Source organism: Eubalaena glacialis, chromosome 2 (assembly GCF_028564815.1).
Source record: "Eubalaena glacialis isolate mEubGla1 chromosome 2, mEubGla1.1.hap2.+ XY, whole genome shotgun sequence".
Taxonomy (NCBI): domain Eukaryota; kingdom Metazoa; phylum Chordata; class Mammalia; order Artiodactyla; family Balaenidae; genus Eubalaena; species Eubalaena glacialis.
Window position 1 is genome coordinate 39,456,831 of NC_083717.1, and position 16,156 is coordinate 39,472,986.

General features: G+C 51.2%; 1 protein-coding gene across 3 annotated transcripts in view; it reads right to left on the reverse strand.

Moving 5' to 3' along the window:
- The window catches only part of ACAN (aggrecan), a 63,453-nt gene that overhangs the window by 19,433 nt on the left and 27,864 nt on the right, over positions 1-16,156 (reverse strand). For all 3 annotated transcript variants that reach the window (XM_061179961.1, XM_061179960.1, XM_061179962.1), the window contains 9 exons: positions 14,168-14,551; positions 13,049-13,223; positions 11,608-11,735; positions 9,575-9,868; positions 8,163-8,567; positions 6,144-6,318; positions 5,518-5,645; positions 3,833-4,126; positions 1,832-2,047 (listed from right to left, as the gene is read on the reverse strand). In XM_061179961.1, the coding sequence (XP_061035944.1) occupies positions 1,832-2,047; positions 3,833-4,126; positions 5,518-5,645; positions 6,144-6,318; positions 8,163-8,567; positions 9,575-9,868; positions 11,608-11,735; positions 13,049-13,223; positions 14,168-14,551 (2,199 nt within the window). The remainder of the gene's footprint in view (positions 1-1,831; positions 2,048-3,832; positions 4,127-5,517; positions 5,646-6,143; positions 6,319-8,162; positions 8,568-9,574; positions 9,869-11,607; positions 11,736-13,048; positions 13,224-14,167; positions 14,552-16,156) is intronic.

Sequence of the window (16,156 nt, forward strand, 5' to 3'; positions counted from 1 at the left end):
ACGTGTATTGGGTTGGCCAAAAGTTCATTTGGGTTTTTCCGTAAGAGGCTATGGAAAACTCCGAATGAACTTTTTGGCCAACCCAATTTATATATACACACCACATATCAGAAAATAGCCACTTACAGATATGATATAACGTTTCTCTTTGAAATACATCTACGTTTCTTTTCAAAAGGAAGTCAATTTAAAGAAAAAGATACAGAGTTAATAGCAGTAGAGATGGTTCCCCAATAAGGCTCAAATCAGCGAGGTGGTGGGGAACTGAAGAAACATTGGAAAACATTTCTATGGAGCCACTGGAGTCCCCTCCCATGGATAACTCCCGATAGTGGCTGCCCGAGTCCTGTGCCAAGCCACATACTCATGCCAAAGAGGACTTGGTTATTCTTGTCCTGGTGAAGGTCAAGGAAAGGGCCTCAAGCAGGTGTGGCTGCTGGGTGAGGTCTCGGGGTTAGAATCCCACCTGCTCCACTGACGCACCTTTACCTTCTGGTTTTGCATTTCCAGCACCCAGAGGAGCACTTGGTGTGGCCAGATTGCTTGGGAACTGTGCACTGAATGACTGGATAAATTATTGGGAAGCTTTGATATATTCCTTTCTTCAAATGCATGTACGCCTGGGCGAACTGACTCTAAAAGGTGCACACAGGTTACTTGCATTGCTCTAATTCAGCCTTACCCAAAGGGGGCCATGTTAAAAATGCTCCGTGAAGGGGATTCCCTGGTGGCACAGTGGTTAAGAATCTACCTGCCAATGTAGGGGACATGGGTTCGAGCCCTGGTCTGGGAAGATCCCACATGCTGCGGAGCAACTAGGCCCATGCTCCACAACAACTGAGCCTGCGCTCTAGAGCCCACGAGCCACAACTACTGAAGCCCGTGCACCTAGAGCCCGTGCTCCGCAACAAGAGAAGCCACCGCAATGAGAAGCCCTGAGAAGCCCACACACTGCAACGAAGAGCAGCCCCTGCTCGCCACAACTAGAGAAAACCCATGTGCAGCAACGAAGACCCAACGCAGCCAAAATAAATAAATAAATAAATAAATATTTTAAAAAAGAAAATGCTCCGTGAAAAAAAAAAAAGACCCTGTGATCAGATTCATTTGGCACACACTGAATACATTGCCCCCCTCTGCCTTACAGTGCATATTAGCATATCCAAGGCTCTGATAAGGTCTGCAGTGGGGGAAATCTGTATCTTCCTGTAAGCCAGGATTTCCCAAACCTTATGGCTACAAAACGCTTTTTCCAATAGGGTTTGGGGTCTTCAGATTTCATCCCATCAAGTCCCATCTGATTTAATCATAACAGATGTTGCTCAGCAAGTTCTGACTGGGGACGCCTGGCCCAGAAGAGGGACACGGAAGGAGAAGCAGGGCAAGGAGACAGGTCACAGTCAGACTGCCCACAACCACCCCCTCCCAGGCCCTTTCCCCTCTACTGGAGCTCCTCCGGCAAGAGGGTTCTTAAGAGGTTAGAGAGTAGGCATGTAAATGCAGGAGCACAGAGTGAGACCCTTCTGACTGATACAGTGCTGGGCATTTGGGGTGTGTAGCTGGAAGACAGTGCAGAGAGAGAGAGAGAGAGACAGAGAGAGAGAGAGAAAGACAGAGACAGAGAGAGGGAAAGAGGTGTGTTTTATGAACAAAGCTGCCCTTTCTCTCCCGAAGTTGCCCACAGCGGCACACTTAGCTAGTGTAAGGGCTGGGGAAACAGAGCACAAGTCCCAGGGAGAGACAACCCTGCCCTCCCCCCACCCAGGGCACACCCTAGGCTGCCAGGCATGTGATGCATCGGGATGTGCCCCGGAGCCCAAGCCACACAGACCTGGCAGTGGGGAAGTGCCCGCTGGCGTGTAGGCGGGCTCCCATTCCGTCTGGTTTTCTGGCTCAGTGGTGAAGTCTGGGATTGCAGTCGTCTCCTCCCCAACAGGGACAGCAGCCACGCTGGGCCCCACTTCAGCAATGATCCAGTCTTCCACCTCAGGGAGCTCTGTGGGTGCGCTACCCTCCTCTTCTCCTGGAGAGGGCGCCGCCGAGACGCCTAAAGGGCATGTGGGTGGTGAGGGTTCCTTCTTACCAGTGACCTGATCCAGTCTGGCCCTTCTTGAGGGGAACTACGGGATTCTGAGGTGGGCCAGGCCTGTGCACAAACCTTACTGGTCCTCGGCCTCCCACCGCCCCGCCCAGTCCAGTAGGATGGCTCTTGTCCTCAATTAATAAGAGCCGTTTGCATCAGCTGTATCGATATGTACACACCATCGGCACTTTATTTCAGGGTGGTCTGGGGCACCTCTTCTGCAGAATCTATTATACCTGCCAGGTGTTGTTTAAAGGTGTTATGTATATAAAATCATTTTATCCCACAATGGCCATGTGAAACAGATACTATTATCTCATTTACAGATAGGGAAACTAAGGCACGGAGTTAAGTGACTTGTCCAGTGTCAGTGGCTTCTAAGTGATAGATCTAGTCTTTGGACCCAAGTATCTGGTGCCAGACTCTCTGCTCTCAAGTACTGCAATGACGCTGCCTTTCTTGGGGACAGAAATTATATTCCAAGTGTGTCTGGATCAAAATCAGGAGAGTGCTATTTAAAATGCATGAAGCCATCCTGGCACTGATGGCTGAAGGCAGGATTCATTGACTGGGGGTAATTGTTCTGGTTTAGTGGGCTCGATTGGGAAGGAAGCCAAACTTCTTGGCAGTTATATAAGAGGCTGAGTTTACAGAGGGTTGGGAATGGATGGTGGAGATGCATGGGAGGAATTTACTGGGAGGCTAACTGGCTTGGCTTCTAATTCCCAGAGCAGGGAGAAGGGTACTGGGGTAAGAGCCTCATCAAATCCTCTGGGAGGGGATTGGCTTTCTTAGGCTGGCAGAGTGGGACTGAACTTTCTTTGAATTAGGTTTTAAAAGGGGACCTGAAAGTCTGGGAAACTTTGGGGCACTCAGGGTTTTTTTAAAATTAACTTTATTTTGAAATAATTACAGATTCACAGGCAGTTACAAATATACTGAGTTTTGATGTATAATATGTAAAATATGGCAAAAGCCATTACTACAATCTACATTCTAGGCAGTGCATCTAGACCCATGGACCCTGTGAGAACTCATCCAATCAGAACCCAGCAAGGCCTTGGCCATGCCCTGGCCATGCCCACTGAGTTGTTTGATGACGTCACTCTCAGAACTCTGGTAACATGGCATCAAGTACCCAGCACGGGTCAATTTAAAATGTGAATTTTTGGTGCTTGGTGAAGAATAATAATTTGACTAAACTCATCACAGAAATATTTAGAAGGTGAAAATTTGACAAAGGTGTACAAATTAAAACAGTATATGTATATATATGTGTTTTTTATTTATAATAATAAAGGTAACATTTATTGAGCATTTACTATGTCCTAGGCACTATGCCAAGCATTCTGTGTGCACTACCCTTGTTAATCCTTCCAGCAACTCTTTGAGGTAGGAACTATTGTATCACTATTTTATAGATGAAGCAGAGGAACAGAGAGGTTAAGTGACTTGCACAAGGTCACATAGCTACTAAGCAGCAGAGCCATGATTAAAATTCAGGTCTGCCTGATCTTAGAGCCCAAGTTCTTACTCATTTCTCTCTATGTGTCTCTGGGAGCATTTTAGAAGGATGTGCTTGCCTTGGGGTCAAAGCCTAAGGTCATGCTAGCTCCAGAGCTGCCCCTGCCCCGAAAAACTGACTTTTTCCTCTTTGCTGTGATGGATTGATGGAGGTCAGGAGGGGTGAGCCAGGGGAGTCACCACCCCAGACAGAAGGGGTGCCGGAGGAGAGGTGAAGGCACATACCTCGGAAGCAGAAGGCGTGGTGTTGTGACAGCGGGTCCAGGAGGCCTGTCTGGTTGGGGTAGAGATAGACGGTTCTCACACCTGGCTTGTCCCCGCCGCAGGCAGGCCTTGGGGTGACGATGGGGTAGCGGAGGCTGCCGTCAGATAGCCAGCCAGCGTAGCACTTGTCCAGGCCCTGGCTCCAGGCAGCATAGAGCTGGCCCGTGGTGGCCAGTGTGGCGTTTTGGGATTCACAGAACTCCTGTGCTTCCTGGAAGGTGAACTGCTCCAGACGTGTGGCGAAGAACACCTCCCCTGGGGGCAGAGGCAGATGGCAGGTGTGACCCTCCACCCTCATGGCCAGAGCAGCCTCTGCTCACCCAGGGGCAGGGCAGCTGAACTAAGATGAGTTGGTGTCTCTCCATGGAAGGAACCTCCCCTCCTCCCCTCCTTTCTGGATTCTCCAGTCACACTTAGGCACCCCCTCCTCTGGCTAAGAGAAGAACTCCCTTGGGCACCCCGTGCTCCCCTAAACCACAGCACTTAATCACTGAGCACTGAATGCTGTGGACCTGCCAACCCACCCGCCCCACTGTCATCCCCACCCTGTGAGCTCATCGAGGGCAGGAGGCGGGGCCTGTAGCCACTGTTGGGGGTTGGGGTCCCAATACCCAGAACAATACCCGGGTCTCTGTCTGATTTGGGGGAAGGAAGTTCACATTTACTGAAAACCTGCTTATACCAGGTACTTTTCATGCACGTCTTATTTAATACTCAAAAAAGTCTCTGGCATAAGCATAAATCAGCCACATTTTATAGATGAGGAAACTGAGGCCTAGAGAGGTTAAGTAACTTGACCAGTTCCCAAAACAAGTGAGTGGCAATGTTGAGACCTTTCCTGAATACGAGCATTTCCAAAATTGGGTTCACTGGAACGGTAATTTGGTGATTTTAATTGAAATGAAAAGAAATGAAATAAGACCAAACAAAGGGTCTGTGTTTAACTAAGCTTGGGCGATGCTTGGTTAAGCAGAGTTAAAGAGATTTTTTTTTACTGCAGGACTTCTCAGAGCCTTTGATTTGTTCATGGGCATTGGGATTCTCCATGAGGCAGAAGGTATATATAATACTTTTTGGGGTTTCCCTGGTGGCGCAGTGGTTGAGAATCCGCCTGCCAATGCAGGGGACACGGGTTCGAGCCCTGATCTGGGAGGATCCCACGTGCCGCGGAGCAACTGGGCCCGTGAGCCACAACGACTGAGCCTGCGCGTCTGGAGCCTGTGCTCCGCAACAGGAGAGGCCGCGACAGTGAGAGGCCTGTGCACCTCGATGAAGAGTGGCCCCCGCTTGCCACAACTAGAGAGAGCCCTCACACAGAAACGAAGACCCAACACAGCCATAAATTAAAAAAAAAAAAACTTTTTGGTATAAGTAAATTAATTCATTTATCCATAGAACTTATTGCTTTTTCAAGAAACCAATGCTCCCCTGCAATGCTGGGGAATCCACATGAACCATCTGGGAGGGAGAGGAGGGGCCTGACCTGAGAGACCGGCTGGGAAGCCCTTCTTTCTTAAACAGGATCCTCCCCCTGCTCCCCGCCCAGGTGGGAATGGGATTAGGTGGATGGTAATTCCCTCTTCTCTGTGTCACCCCGTCAGCCCCCTGCCTGTCTAGAGACCGAAATGTGAGAATGTGGTCTGTACCATCGAGTCTGTCCACGTAGCAGTAGACATCGTAGGTTTCTGATGGTGGTCGCACGCCATAGGTCCGGACCCCCGGGCTGCTGTCCTTGTCACCCACACACGGGGTCCGTGGGCTCACAATGGGGTATCTGCAGAGGAGGATGGGAGGGGCGGATGAAGGCCTGTTCTGGGGGCTGGGGATGCAGGGCCTCAGAGTGTGGCCGGCAGGTCACTTGGGGACTTGGGCAGGGTGTGTCTTCTGCTGTCCAGTGGGATTCAAACCAGGAAGGAACCTCTCATGCAGCACATTCCCTGTGTGGCTGGGGGAAGGGTCTGGGGGCCCCTGGGGGATTCCTGGCTTCAGAAGAAAGCCCACAGCATGGAAGGGCCAAGCTGGGGAGGACTGCGGGGTTTGACAAGGAGCTCTCTCTATGTCTCTTCAGGTGAAATGGCCAAGGAGTTAATGTCACCTGAGGCCCATCCCCACTGTCTCAGAATATGCCTTGATTCTGAGGGAGAAATTAAGGGCTTAGCCAGAAACCACTAATTAATGGGCATGCAGTGTGGTGGGTGCCCGCTCTGGCTCCCCAAGCCTGACCTCTCATGGTTGGGTTTGGGTTAAGAGGGGAGCCCAGCTAGTCTGTCACCTGACGGTCTGGTCCTGCAGCCAGCCGGCGTCACACTGCTCGTAGCCTGCTTCATAGGCGGCCTGGAGCTGTTTGGGTGAGGCGATGACGGCCCCGGTGCTCAGGCAGGCCTGCTGGGCCTCCTCAAAGGTCAGTGAGTAGCGGGAGGAGCCCGGGCGGTAGTGGAACACAACTCCTGGGTGGGGAGGAGAGGGAGAGAAGGAGAGACAGGTCAGGCTCAAGGCATGGACCAGGTGCCACAATGCCAGTGACCATGGTGCCTGGTTCTTAAGGCTCTGCAGGTGTGGAGGGAGCCCTGGCTCCTTGAGGAATGACCTCCCTTCATCCCCTTCTTCCTTTCCTACTCCCGATCTGATTCCTAGTCAAGCTAGTCCTCTCTGCTCGTTCAAACCACTCCTGAAAGCCACCTCCTTGAGAGAGCCTTCTAGGACTCTTCTGCCGTAAGTCTTCCCAACCCTCCTTTCTGGGTTCCCCACTCCTAGGCTGCTCATTTTTCCCGTTACTCTTTAAAACAAATGCATTTTCTCTTATTATGGAAAGAATAAACAATGATTACAGAGCATTTGGAAAATATAGAGAAGGATAAGGAAGAAATCAACCACTGCATTTCTTCCACTTGGCCCAGGTTCCAGGGTTCAGGGGGTGGGTGGTCCTCCTGAAAGTGGCTGCAAGAGTTTGTGTGGGTGCACCGGGTGTATTTCTGGGGAGTGAACTCATAGCTTTTGCCAGATTCCCAAAGGGTCTGGGGTCCACGTAGCTTATCCTGGAGCCTCTACTTACTCTGCCTCCCCCATTGCATTCAGCTGGACACACATTTGCTTTTGACACTCCCCTGGGTGACTGGCCAGTTTATGTCACAGCTGTGGATCCCCAATCTGAGTCTGCCCCTGTTCTTGTCCTGTTCTGGGTTAGATGTTCATTGGCACCTTCCCATGTGGTGGCCATGTGGAGAGAGTGAGGGTCTCTCCAGCCCTGGGCCAACCCTGGGACTCAGCTATTGTTGATGTTACTCCAAAACTTCTAAACAATTCTTCCTTCTCAACATACTGTATTAATCTGGGCAATTCAGGCTGAAATCTCACTTGGTGGCATCGTGGGTGTGATGGTGGATGGCAGTGTCCATTTGCCCCTCCTCCAGGAGGGGACACCACCAAGGTCCTTAAGGAGGCCACCCCAATACGTCCTTTCTGATCACAGACTTGAGTCTGGGGACCAGCTGGGCTTTATGTGATGTGACATCCCAATCATCCAGACACTTATTAAGCACCTAAAACACCATCATCCCAGAACTGGGGTGGCAAATGTTTTCTGGAAAGGGCCAGACAGAACACATTTTAGGCTTTGTGGGCTAAATGGTTTCTGCACAACTACTTAATCCTACCATGATAGCCCTAAATGGCCACAGACAACATGTTACCAAATGGGTGTGGTTTTGTTCCAATCAAACTTTATTTGTGGACATTAAAATTTGAATTTTATATAATTTTCATTATATGTCACAAAATATTCTTCTTCTTTTGACTTTTCCCCTCAAGTATTTAAAAAGGTTCTTAACTCTTAGTTCATGGGCCATATAAAAACAGAGGATGGGCTGGATTTGGTCCATGGGCCAGTTTGCTGACCCCTGTCCTGGAGGGTCAGTGCTGTGAGAGGCCCAGGGGTCACCCAGTGCAGCCAATCTCAAGAGGTTCTATTCTGCGGAAGTGCCTGATGGGGCTAGGAGGGCCCCTGGGAAAAAGAGCCCCCATTCTCCATCACACTTCACCTCTACCTGTTGATATATACCACCTATGACTTCATTGGAAGGAAATGCTTTGTGGCAAAAGAGCCATAGACACACGAAAGAGCGTGGGTATCACTGGTCTGGCCCATCCCCCTTGTTTCACAAATGAGGAGAGTCAAGTCTGAGAGGAGGGAGGCTTGTCCCAGGTCCCAGGTTAAGCTAAAGGTATAGAAGACCCCCAGGCCAAGCCCTTTCCACCTACCCCCGATGCAGCCCCCTGAGGGGCGGGCACTTACCCCCTGGCAGTCGTGGCTGCCCAGGGACCTCGGTTGCACCTGGGGCTGCGGTCACCTGCACGACGAGGTCCTCGCTGGTGAAGGCTGTCGGAGCGCCCAGGCCAGATGTGGACTCCTCGGGAAAGGCCCAGGGCCGGGTAGCCTCTTCAGTCCTGTTCTCGGCCTCAGAGAAGGCGGTGGCCCCTACTTCGGGGGCAAAAGTGAAGGGCTCCTCGGGCTCCAGGGCGGTAGGGGTGATGTCAAAGACGGGTTTCACCGTGAGGATCACGCTGCCTCGGGCTTCACCCTCGGTGATGTTTCGGGGCAAAGGCAGCTCCACATCAGGCCAGGTCACCGTCTGGATGGTGATGTCTTCCTCACCACCCACCCCGAAGAAATTTTCTGGGATGTCCACAAAGTCTTCACCTGGGGCCGGGGTTTAAAGACAGGCATTAGTGCTCAGCCTGGGGCTGGCTTGGGGGAGATGAGTAGCGGATAGCCTCCTCCTCTGCTAAGGAAGGAAAGCACCTACTGTGTGCCTGGTACCTGGCCAGGCCCATTGCAGGGGTCCTCAACGATTTGAGTATTTATTATAGGGGTGCCCACGGTTTCCAGACTGCAAGAGAATGCTGTCACCAGAGCACAAGACTGACCAATCAGCTCACTGCTTGTAAAGCCATCTTGTTCCAACATCCCTTCCTGATTAATGCCAGCCAGTTGTCTCCTTACCTACCTTGTGAGTATCTGTTGACCATCTGATGTTATAACTAGCCAACCGGACAATGTAAATCAGCTACAAAGAGAAATGGAAAAATCTTCCCAAGGATGCAGGGGCTCATGAAGTTGATGAAGGTGCCATGAGTCATGAACAAACGGGGGTCTGGCAGAAACAAGCCATTTAGTAATTAACAAAGAGAGCAACCATGAGGATGCTAGAACTTCAAACAGGGTGGTAGGAATATTGAAAGGTTAAGAAAAGTTTTGGGGGAAATCCTAATTATTTTTGCACAAGTAACCCTCTTCATGTAAGATCAGGCTGTGGAAGTTAAACATGAAATGAGCTATGCTATTGTGCTAGCACCAGTTTTGTCATAAAATTTACTCAACTCCAAATTATTCATTGTTTTTTTTTTCCCCGCCAATAATTAGCACTTAATTGTAAGTATAACCTAGACTGTGTAAAATATAAGATAAAAACATTTTTAAAAGTTTTAGTTCAGTTTTAGTTTTAGGGCTGGGTACGCTGCAGCCTCCAGTGCTTCTACCTTAGCTCCCCTAGGAACCCGTGAAAATAGGGGGTGCTAAGACAAGGGGTTCAGGTACCCAGTGGCCCTTTGGAGGGGGTAGAAACCAGCCCCCCACTCTAACATCTCATCCTCTGGGCCCCAGTTTCGGTGGCACGATCCCCCTTCCGGCCTCCAGCCCAAGCCCACCTGTGTAGCAGATGGCGTCGTAGCGGGATGAGGGGTCGGGGTATCCCGTCTGGTTGGCGTGCAGGTAGACAGTCCTCACGCCCAAGAGGTTGCCCCCGCAGTTGGGCCGGGCCTTGGAGATGGGGTAGCGCACGCTGCGGTCGGCCAGCCAGCCGGCGCTGCACATGTCCATGCCACTCTGCCAGGCCAGGTAGAGCTGGCCCGTGGTGGCCAGCCGGGCGCCCAGACGCCGGCACTCATTGGCTGCCTCCTGGAAGGTGAACCTCTCCGGGGATGTTGCATAAAAGACCTCGCCTGCGAAAGACACAGCCAGCAGGGTGAGGAGCTCCCTCCCACGCCTGCCCCGTGTCCCCAGGGAGATCCATGTGGTTCCTCGGGGTTTGGCCTCTAACTTCTCAAAGCCCTGGTCCCACATGTCTGTCTTTCAGATCCTGCCCTCCACTTCCTATGGGCTTTTGGGTGGGGTGATGTCAGTTTCCTAAAACAGGGACCAATAAAGAAGCTGCCAAAAAGACAAAGAAGTGAGGAAAGTGCAGAGCAAATGTGAGGCCCGGGAGGAAACTCCTGCCGGAAAGCATCTTCCCCCCACACTTGGCTATGGAACTTCCTGCCACCAGGGCATCTCTCCTATGAGTCAAGCATTGCCCACTGGAACGATCCTTGTTTGTTTTTTTTTTAAAACTGATTTTTTAAAAAAAATTTATTTATTTGGCTGCGCCAGGTCTTAGTTGTAGCACATGGGATCTTTGTTGAGGCATGTGGGATCTAGTTCCCTGACCAGGGATCGAACCCACAGCTCCTGCATTGGAGTGCAGAGTCTTAACCACTGGACCACCAGGGAAGTCGCTAGAGCAATCCTTTTTACAATTCCAAATTCTGATGGGAAAAGCAGGCATCAGACTTTGCCCTAATAGCAGTGTTTCCCAAATTGGGGTCTCTAGGCCCCGAAGTGTCCATAAGGGCAATGGTGGGGGCCTGTGGGCTCTTTTTTACTGTTTTTGAAAACCTAACAAGGTTGTGCCGCAGGGAGGGATAGGGTGGTGGGCATCGCTGCCGGGGGTTGTTCTGGTTGTCCCTGCTCAGTGGCAGCTCTGGTTGGCCCTAATCAGTGTCTTTAATTAGCCCAAAGTGGGAACACAAATATTTGTTACTTAATCTACCGGCTTGGGCCCTGGGGTGAGAATGAGGAAAGGGGTCACAGTGGTGAGGAAGCTGGGGACGTTCCCTGCCTCACAGTGGGCCAGGTTGTCAGCCCTTCTCCTGCTTGGGCGCAGCTGTGATCTCAGGGTAGGGGTGGAGGTGCAGAGTTTGCAATGCCAAAATGGGTGAATGAGTGCTGATGGGGGAAGGGGTGTCATCCACTTGCCTGGGTAACTTGCCCAGCTCTGACTGTGACCAAACTTAACTCCCTTTACAAACCAGAGAAAGACTATAGGTTCCTTCTCGCTGCCCCTGGTGCTCTCCAGAACTAGCCCATTGGGGTGGCCTGGATAGGGCTGGGAGCTGGCAGCACAAAAGCTGAGAGAGGGTGGCTGGGAGGCCAGCTCTCCTGGGAATGACATTTCTGATAGGCTCCCCCTGGAGTGGCCTGGGTGGGAGGGGGTCCTTTGTGAGGGTGACAAGGCTGAGCTGGGCTTTAATTGTGCAGTGGAGCTTGGGACAGCGATGGGCTGGTCAAGCAGCGCGGGTCCTGGCTGGGAGGAACAGTCGCAGGTGAGAGACCAGCTATAAATATTCTTGGGCCCAGTGATGGCCCAGTTTGCAGGTACCTGGGGCCACTGAGGCCCTCTCCAAAGTGGAGAGTGAGGGGGCCAGACCCTTCCTTCCTGAACCCTTCCCTCCCCCACCCACGCTGGGCATGATGAGGCTGGGGGTGGGGGAGGGGGAGGGGCAGGGGCCGGGAGGAAAGGGGTGTTGAGGGTGTGATGTCCTGGGTTAACGCCCTGCCCAGGAGGAGGCCCCTGTGATCTTGAGGGTCAGCAGGATGAAGGGGTTGGGGAGCCGGCTCTTGGGAGGGGGGTGGGTGGCCTCACCCTCCATCTCCTCTGCGAAGCAGTACACGTCATAGGTTTCATTGGTATCACGGATGCCGTAGGTTCTTACGCCGGGAAACTCATCCTTGTCCCCATAGCAGCCTTCCCTTGGAGTGTGGATGGGGTACCTGCCGGGAACGCAAAGTAGGGATGTGACAGTCAGGGGATGGAGGGGGCCAGTGGCCCGTGCCGTTGTATCCTCCTCCCTTGTGGGAGGAAACGGTGACTTACTGATGTGTTTGCTGAGATCTGCCTAGATCTGTGGGCTACTTGTTTCTACAGCTTTTTCCCCAGCTTTATTAAGATATATGTTTTCACCGTTACTGGTGATTAAAGGAGGACCCCTTTACTGAATATTTATTGGTACCAAACATGTTCTATCAGGAGCTTGCAAATCTTTTCTGTAAAAGGGCACATAGTAAATATTTTAGGTCTTACAGGCCATAGGGTCTTCATTGTGACCTTGCCATTGTAGTGCGAATGAAGCAACCACAGACAAAATAACAGGAGTGGCTGTGTTCCCATAAAACTTTGTTTACAGAAACAAGGGGTGGGTTGGATTTGACCCATGAGCCATAGTTTGCTGACCCCTGCTCTGTACCATTTGAGTCTCACATCAACCAAATGAGGTGCTATAACAACTCTATTTTAAACTGGAAGAAACTGGGGCCCAGAGAGGTTAAGCAATTTGTTGCAGGTCACACAGCTTCCAAGCGGTAGAGTTGGGATTTGAGCCCAGCTCTTTCTGAGGCTGAGGTGTGGGCTCTTGCACTATGCTAGGCTGTTGTCTTATCTTGCTTTAAAAAAAATGGCTAATGGGTTTTGTGTCCTAAGATCTTTTGCCTACCCCAAGATTACAAAGGTATTTCCCTTTGTTTTCTTCTTGTGGCTTTGTGGTTCTGGCTTTTGCATTTAGAGCTCTGATCCATCCCCAATGAATTGTCTCATCTTGCTTTTACAGGCTTGATCACACAATTGCAGTCCCTTGAAGGCAGGGCTCTGACTGTCCTGCTGTGCAACCTATTCCTCAACAGCTGTGCTCAGGGAAAAATGCACCAAGAAGCTTAATTTACGTATGTCTTGCCTTATTAAAGACAAACTGAATGTAAAGTGGTTTACAAAAATATATAAACAACAAAGTTTTAAAAAGATGTAAGTGAAGAAATCATGGCAAAGGGAAAAATGAGTAGGAAGAATAATCATGTGTAATTTGCATGGAGAAAATGCTCATGTAGCGCAAAGTTGCTAGTGGTCACTCACTCCACTGCAGGACAGAAGACCAAGGATTTGGGACAGGTCATCGGGGCGTGACCTACAACTGGTCAAGGCATCCCTTCAGCCCCAGCTGAGGTTGGGCTCTGTGTCAGGCTGGCACCAGCTCAGTGCTGGTCAACGTTCCAGCCCATCATCCACCCTACTCCGATGGTGGCCTGGGACTCACCTGACAGTCTGGTCTGCCAGCCAGCCGGCGTCGCACTGGTGGAAGCCGTCCTCATAGGCGGCCTGCAGCTGCTCGGGCGTGGCGATGATGGCGCTGTTCTGCAGGCAGGCCCGCTGAGCCCTGTCGAAGTCCAGGGTGTAGCGTGTGGAGATGGCTCTGTAATGGAACACGATGCCTGCAAGACACGCGACGGCAAGAGAGCAGGTCAGGCACAGCCTCCCGTCACCCAGGCCCTTGCAGAATTAGGGCAGGAGTCAAGCGGATGTAGAGATAGCTGGTCGCGCCCCTAGCTGATGGGTGGCTCCTGTCTCCACATTTGCATGTGGTCCTTTTGCCTTTCCTGGAACACCTCCGGTAATGGGGAGCTCACTACCACACAAGGCATCTTTTTGGAAACCTGTGATAATTCTGATAATCAGAAAGTTCTTTGACTTGAACTAAAATCTGCCTCCTTATAATTTTTTCTTGCCATTCCAGGACCCTATATTTGCTTTGCAGAAAGAGACACTTAGAGCTCCATGCACCCTCAGCCCAGGGGCATCCTAGTGGGAATCCTGTTTAAGGCACAGGCAGGAGTGGACTGTCTTTGGCAGAGTCTCCCAGCAGGAAAAATCTGGTGCTGACTGAAGTCCTAGAGCCAACCAAGGGCAACCATATTCCTTGGTCCATCTAGAGCAAGGGAACCAGGGAGTCCTCATCCCTTTCTTTGGCTTCTGGAACTGGAGGTGGGGGAGGGAAAAGACACCTGGGTAGAGAGTCAGGAGACTGCTCTGGCTCACTTCCAGGGAAACTTCAGGCAAGTCACTTAACCTCAGTTTGCTTGTCTGTAAAATGGGGATGATCACAAGGCAACCGAATCACAGGACTGATGGGAAGAATAGACTGTCATTTACGTGCAACTGTGGCCCTGAAGAATTTAATTCATTTAAATTCCAGAGAGAGTGATGTTACCAGCTCTGTGTTACAGGAGAAGCAACTGAAGTTAAGCAACTTGACTGAGGTGCAAACCATCACGGGGAGGAGCCGGGATTTGAAAGCCAGACAGCCTGGCCCGAGAGAGGATGCCATTCTGGTTCTTCCTGCAGGTGAAGCAGGGTCCCTGTGGGAGGAGGCGCTCACCTTTCACCACGACCTCCAGGGTGGCCTCGCTGTCCTCGATGCCGTGTATCACCTCGCAGCGATAGATCCCAGAGTCATTGGAGCTCAGGTTCTGGATTTCCAGGGTGGCGTCGCTGGGGATGGCCGGGTAGTTGGGTAGCGTGACCCTGTCTTGGTAGGCACTGTTAACCCGCACCTGCCCTTCAGTCGCCACTAGCAGCACCAGCTCCTTCTCCTTGGAAATGCAGCTCCACTTGATTCTTGGGGCGAGGGGGGCGGTGGAGGGGGCGGTGGTCACGGGGTGCATGGGGTCGATGAAGTAGCAGGGGATGGTGAGGGAGCTCCCCAGGGGGACCTGCAGCGGGGACGGTTCAGGGATGCTGACACTCAGCGAGTTGTCAGGGTCTGTGCGGGAGACACGGGGATGGGAGACAGACCTGTTAGTGCCCAGAGAGGACCACCCAGCCTCCCTGTCAGTGCTTCTGGAAATGACAAAGTCCCACGAGTGTGCTGGTGTCTATCCTGTGCCATATGGAATTCCCTTTCCAGAGCAGCTTTCTCAAGACCTCTGGTCTCTGTGCCTCAAGACAGGAACTATGGAGCCAGAAAGGGCTGCAGAGAAGGGCAGGGGAAGCTTCAGAGGGGAGACCACCTCTCTGTTTCTCAAACTGGGGTACCCAAAGCGATGCCAAGCCATAGGATAAACAGAACCCATCTTCCTGGAGTGACAGCTTGACTCAAAAATTGGTAAACAATTATCTGGGGATAGAAAAAATTATTATAGGGAGGAAAAAAAATCCACACAACTTGTAAAGCTAAGATATAAAAATATCAAATACTTAAGGAGGTCTGCTTCAGGCTCCATCCTGACCTTGCAGAAGGATGAATCATTCTCTTCTGCTGTTGGGGGATCGGGAGCCTAGCTGGAGAAGCATCAGAGAGGATCAGACATTTAAGTCTGCAAAGGGTCAGACTGGGGTGGGGTGGGATATGATTAGACTCCACAAAAACACATGGAGAGCATTGATAGGGAAGATGCAGCGTGTCTGCCAAATCCCGTTAGAAGTCAAAGATCTTCCTGGAATTGGAAACAAAGAGCCTTTGAAAAAATAGCACCTTTTATGGAGATTCATACACTTATTGAACCTTTTTTTCCAGGAGAACCTAGAGGTTGAAAATAAAAATGTTTCAGGTATTTGTGGGTGGCAGATACATAACAAGGCAGGGAAAGGGGAGCCAGGAATGTTTGGGGTGAACTCTAACCTTTTGATGTCCTGGCCGGTCACCACCAGGCCCTTCACAGAAACCTCCCTCTGATACTCAGGCCTAGCACATGACACAGTGTGGTTTTAGTGGTGGTGGCTCTCTGGGGACAGCTGGAAGTGACAGCAGCGCCTGGCTCTAAAGTTTTTAAAGCTCTCAACTAACCCTCGTGAACTGCGTGGCCTGTGTGGGCAAACCACCCCAGGTTACAGCCAGGGGTGGATATTTGTGGGTCCCAGAGCAAGAGTGCAGATGGAGACCCATGGACCATAGGTCTAAATATTTAAAAGCTATAAACCAAGCCAACAGATTGTTCAGTAAAACATGTTCTATCTTCTTATTTGACAGTGATACTTTTCAAAATGAAAAGCCAGATTCAAATTTAGAATTCTTGGATTCCTTAGAGTTTTGCATTGAGATGTGTTGGCCAAGCTGGAGGAGGGGAAATCAGGGCCCCTTCTCTTCCCACCACAGCTCTGCACTTTGAGGGGTCTGTGTGTACCCCAGCCCTCACATCCCAGCTCTGTCTACACTCAAACAGCCACCCCTTCCCCTCTCAGACTGGAGGCGTGGTTCCTGCATGGGAGGATGGACCCAGAGGAGTGAACCGTGCAGCCCTGGAAGTGACTTGGGTCCAGCTGGACAGGGAATTCTGGGCGTTCTGGGTACCCAGAGGGAGCATAGATCTGAGCGGACACATCTCACTGGCCCTACAGATTGCTCATTCTTTAGGGAGCTTTGGGGCTG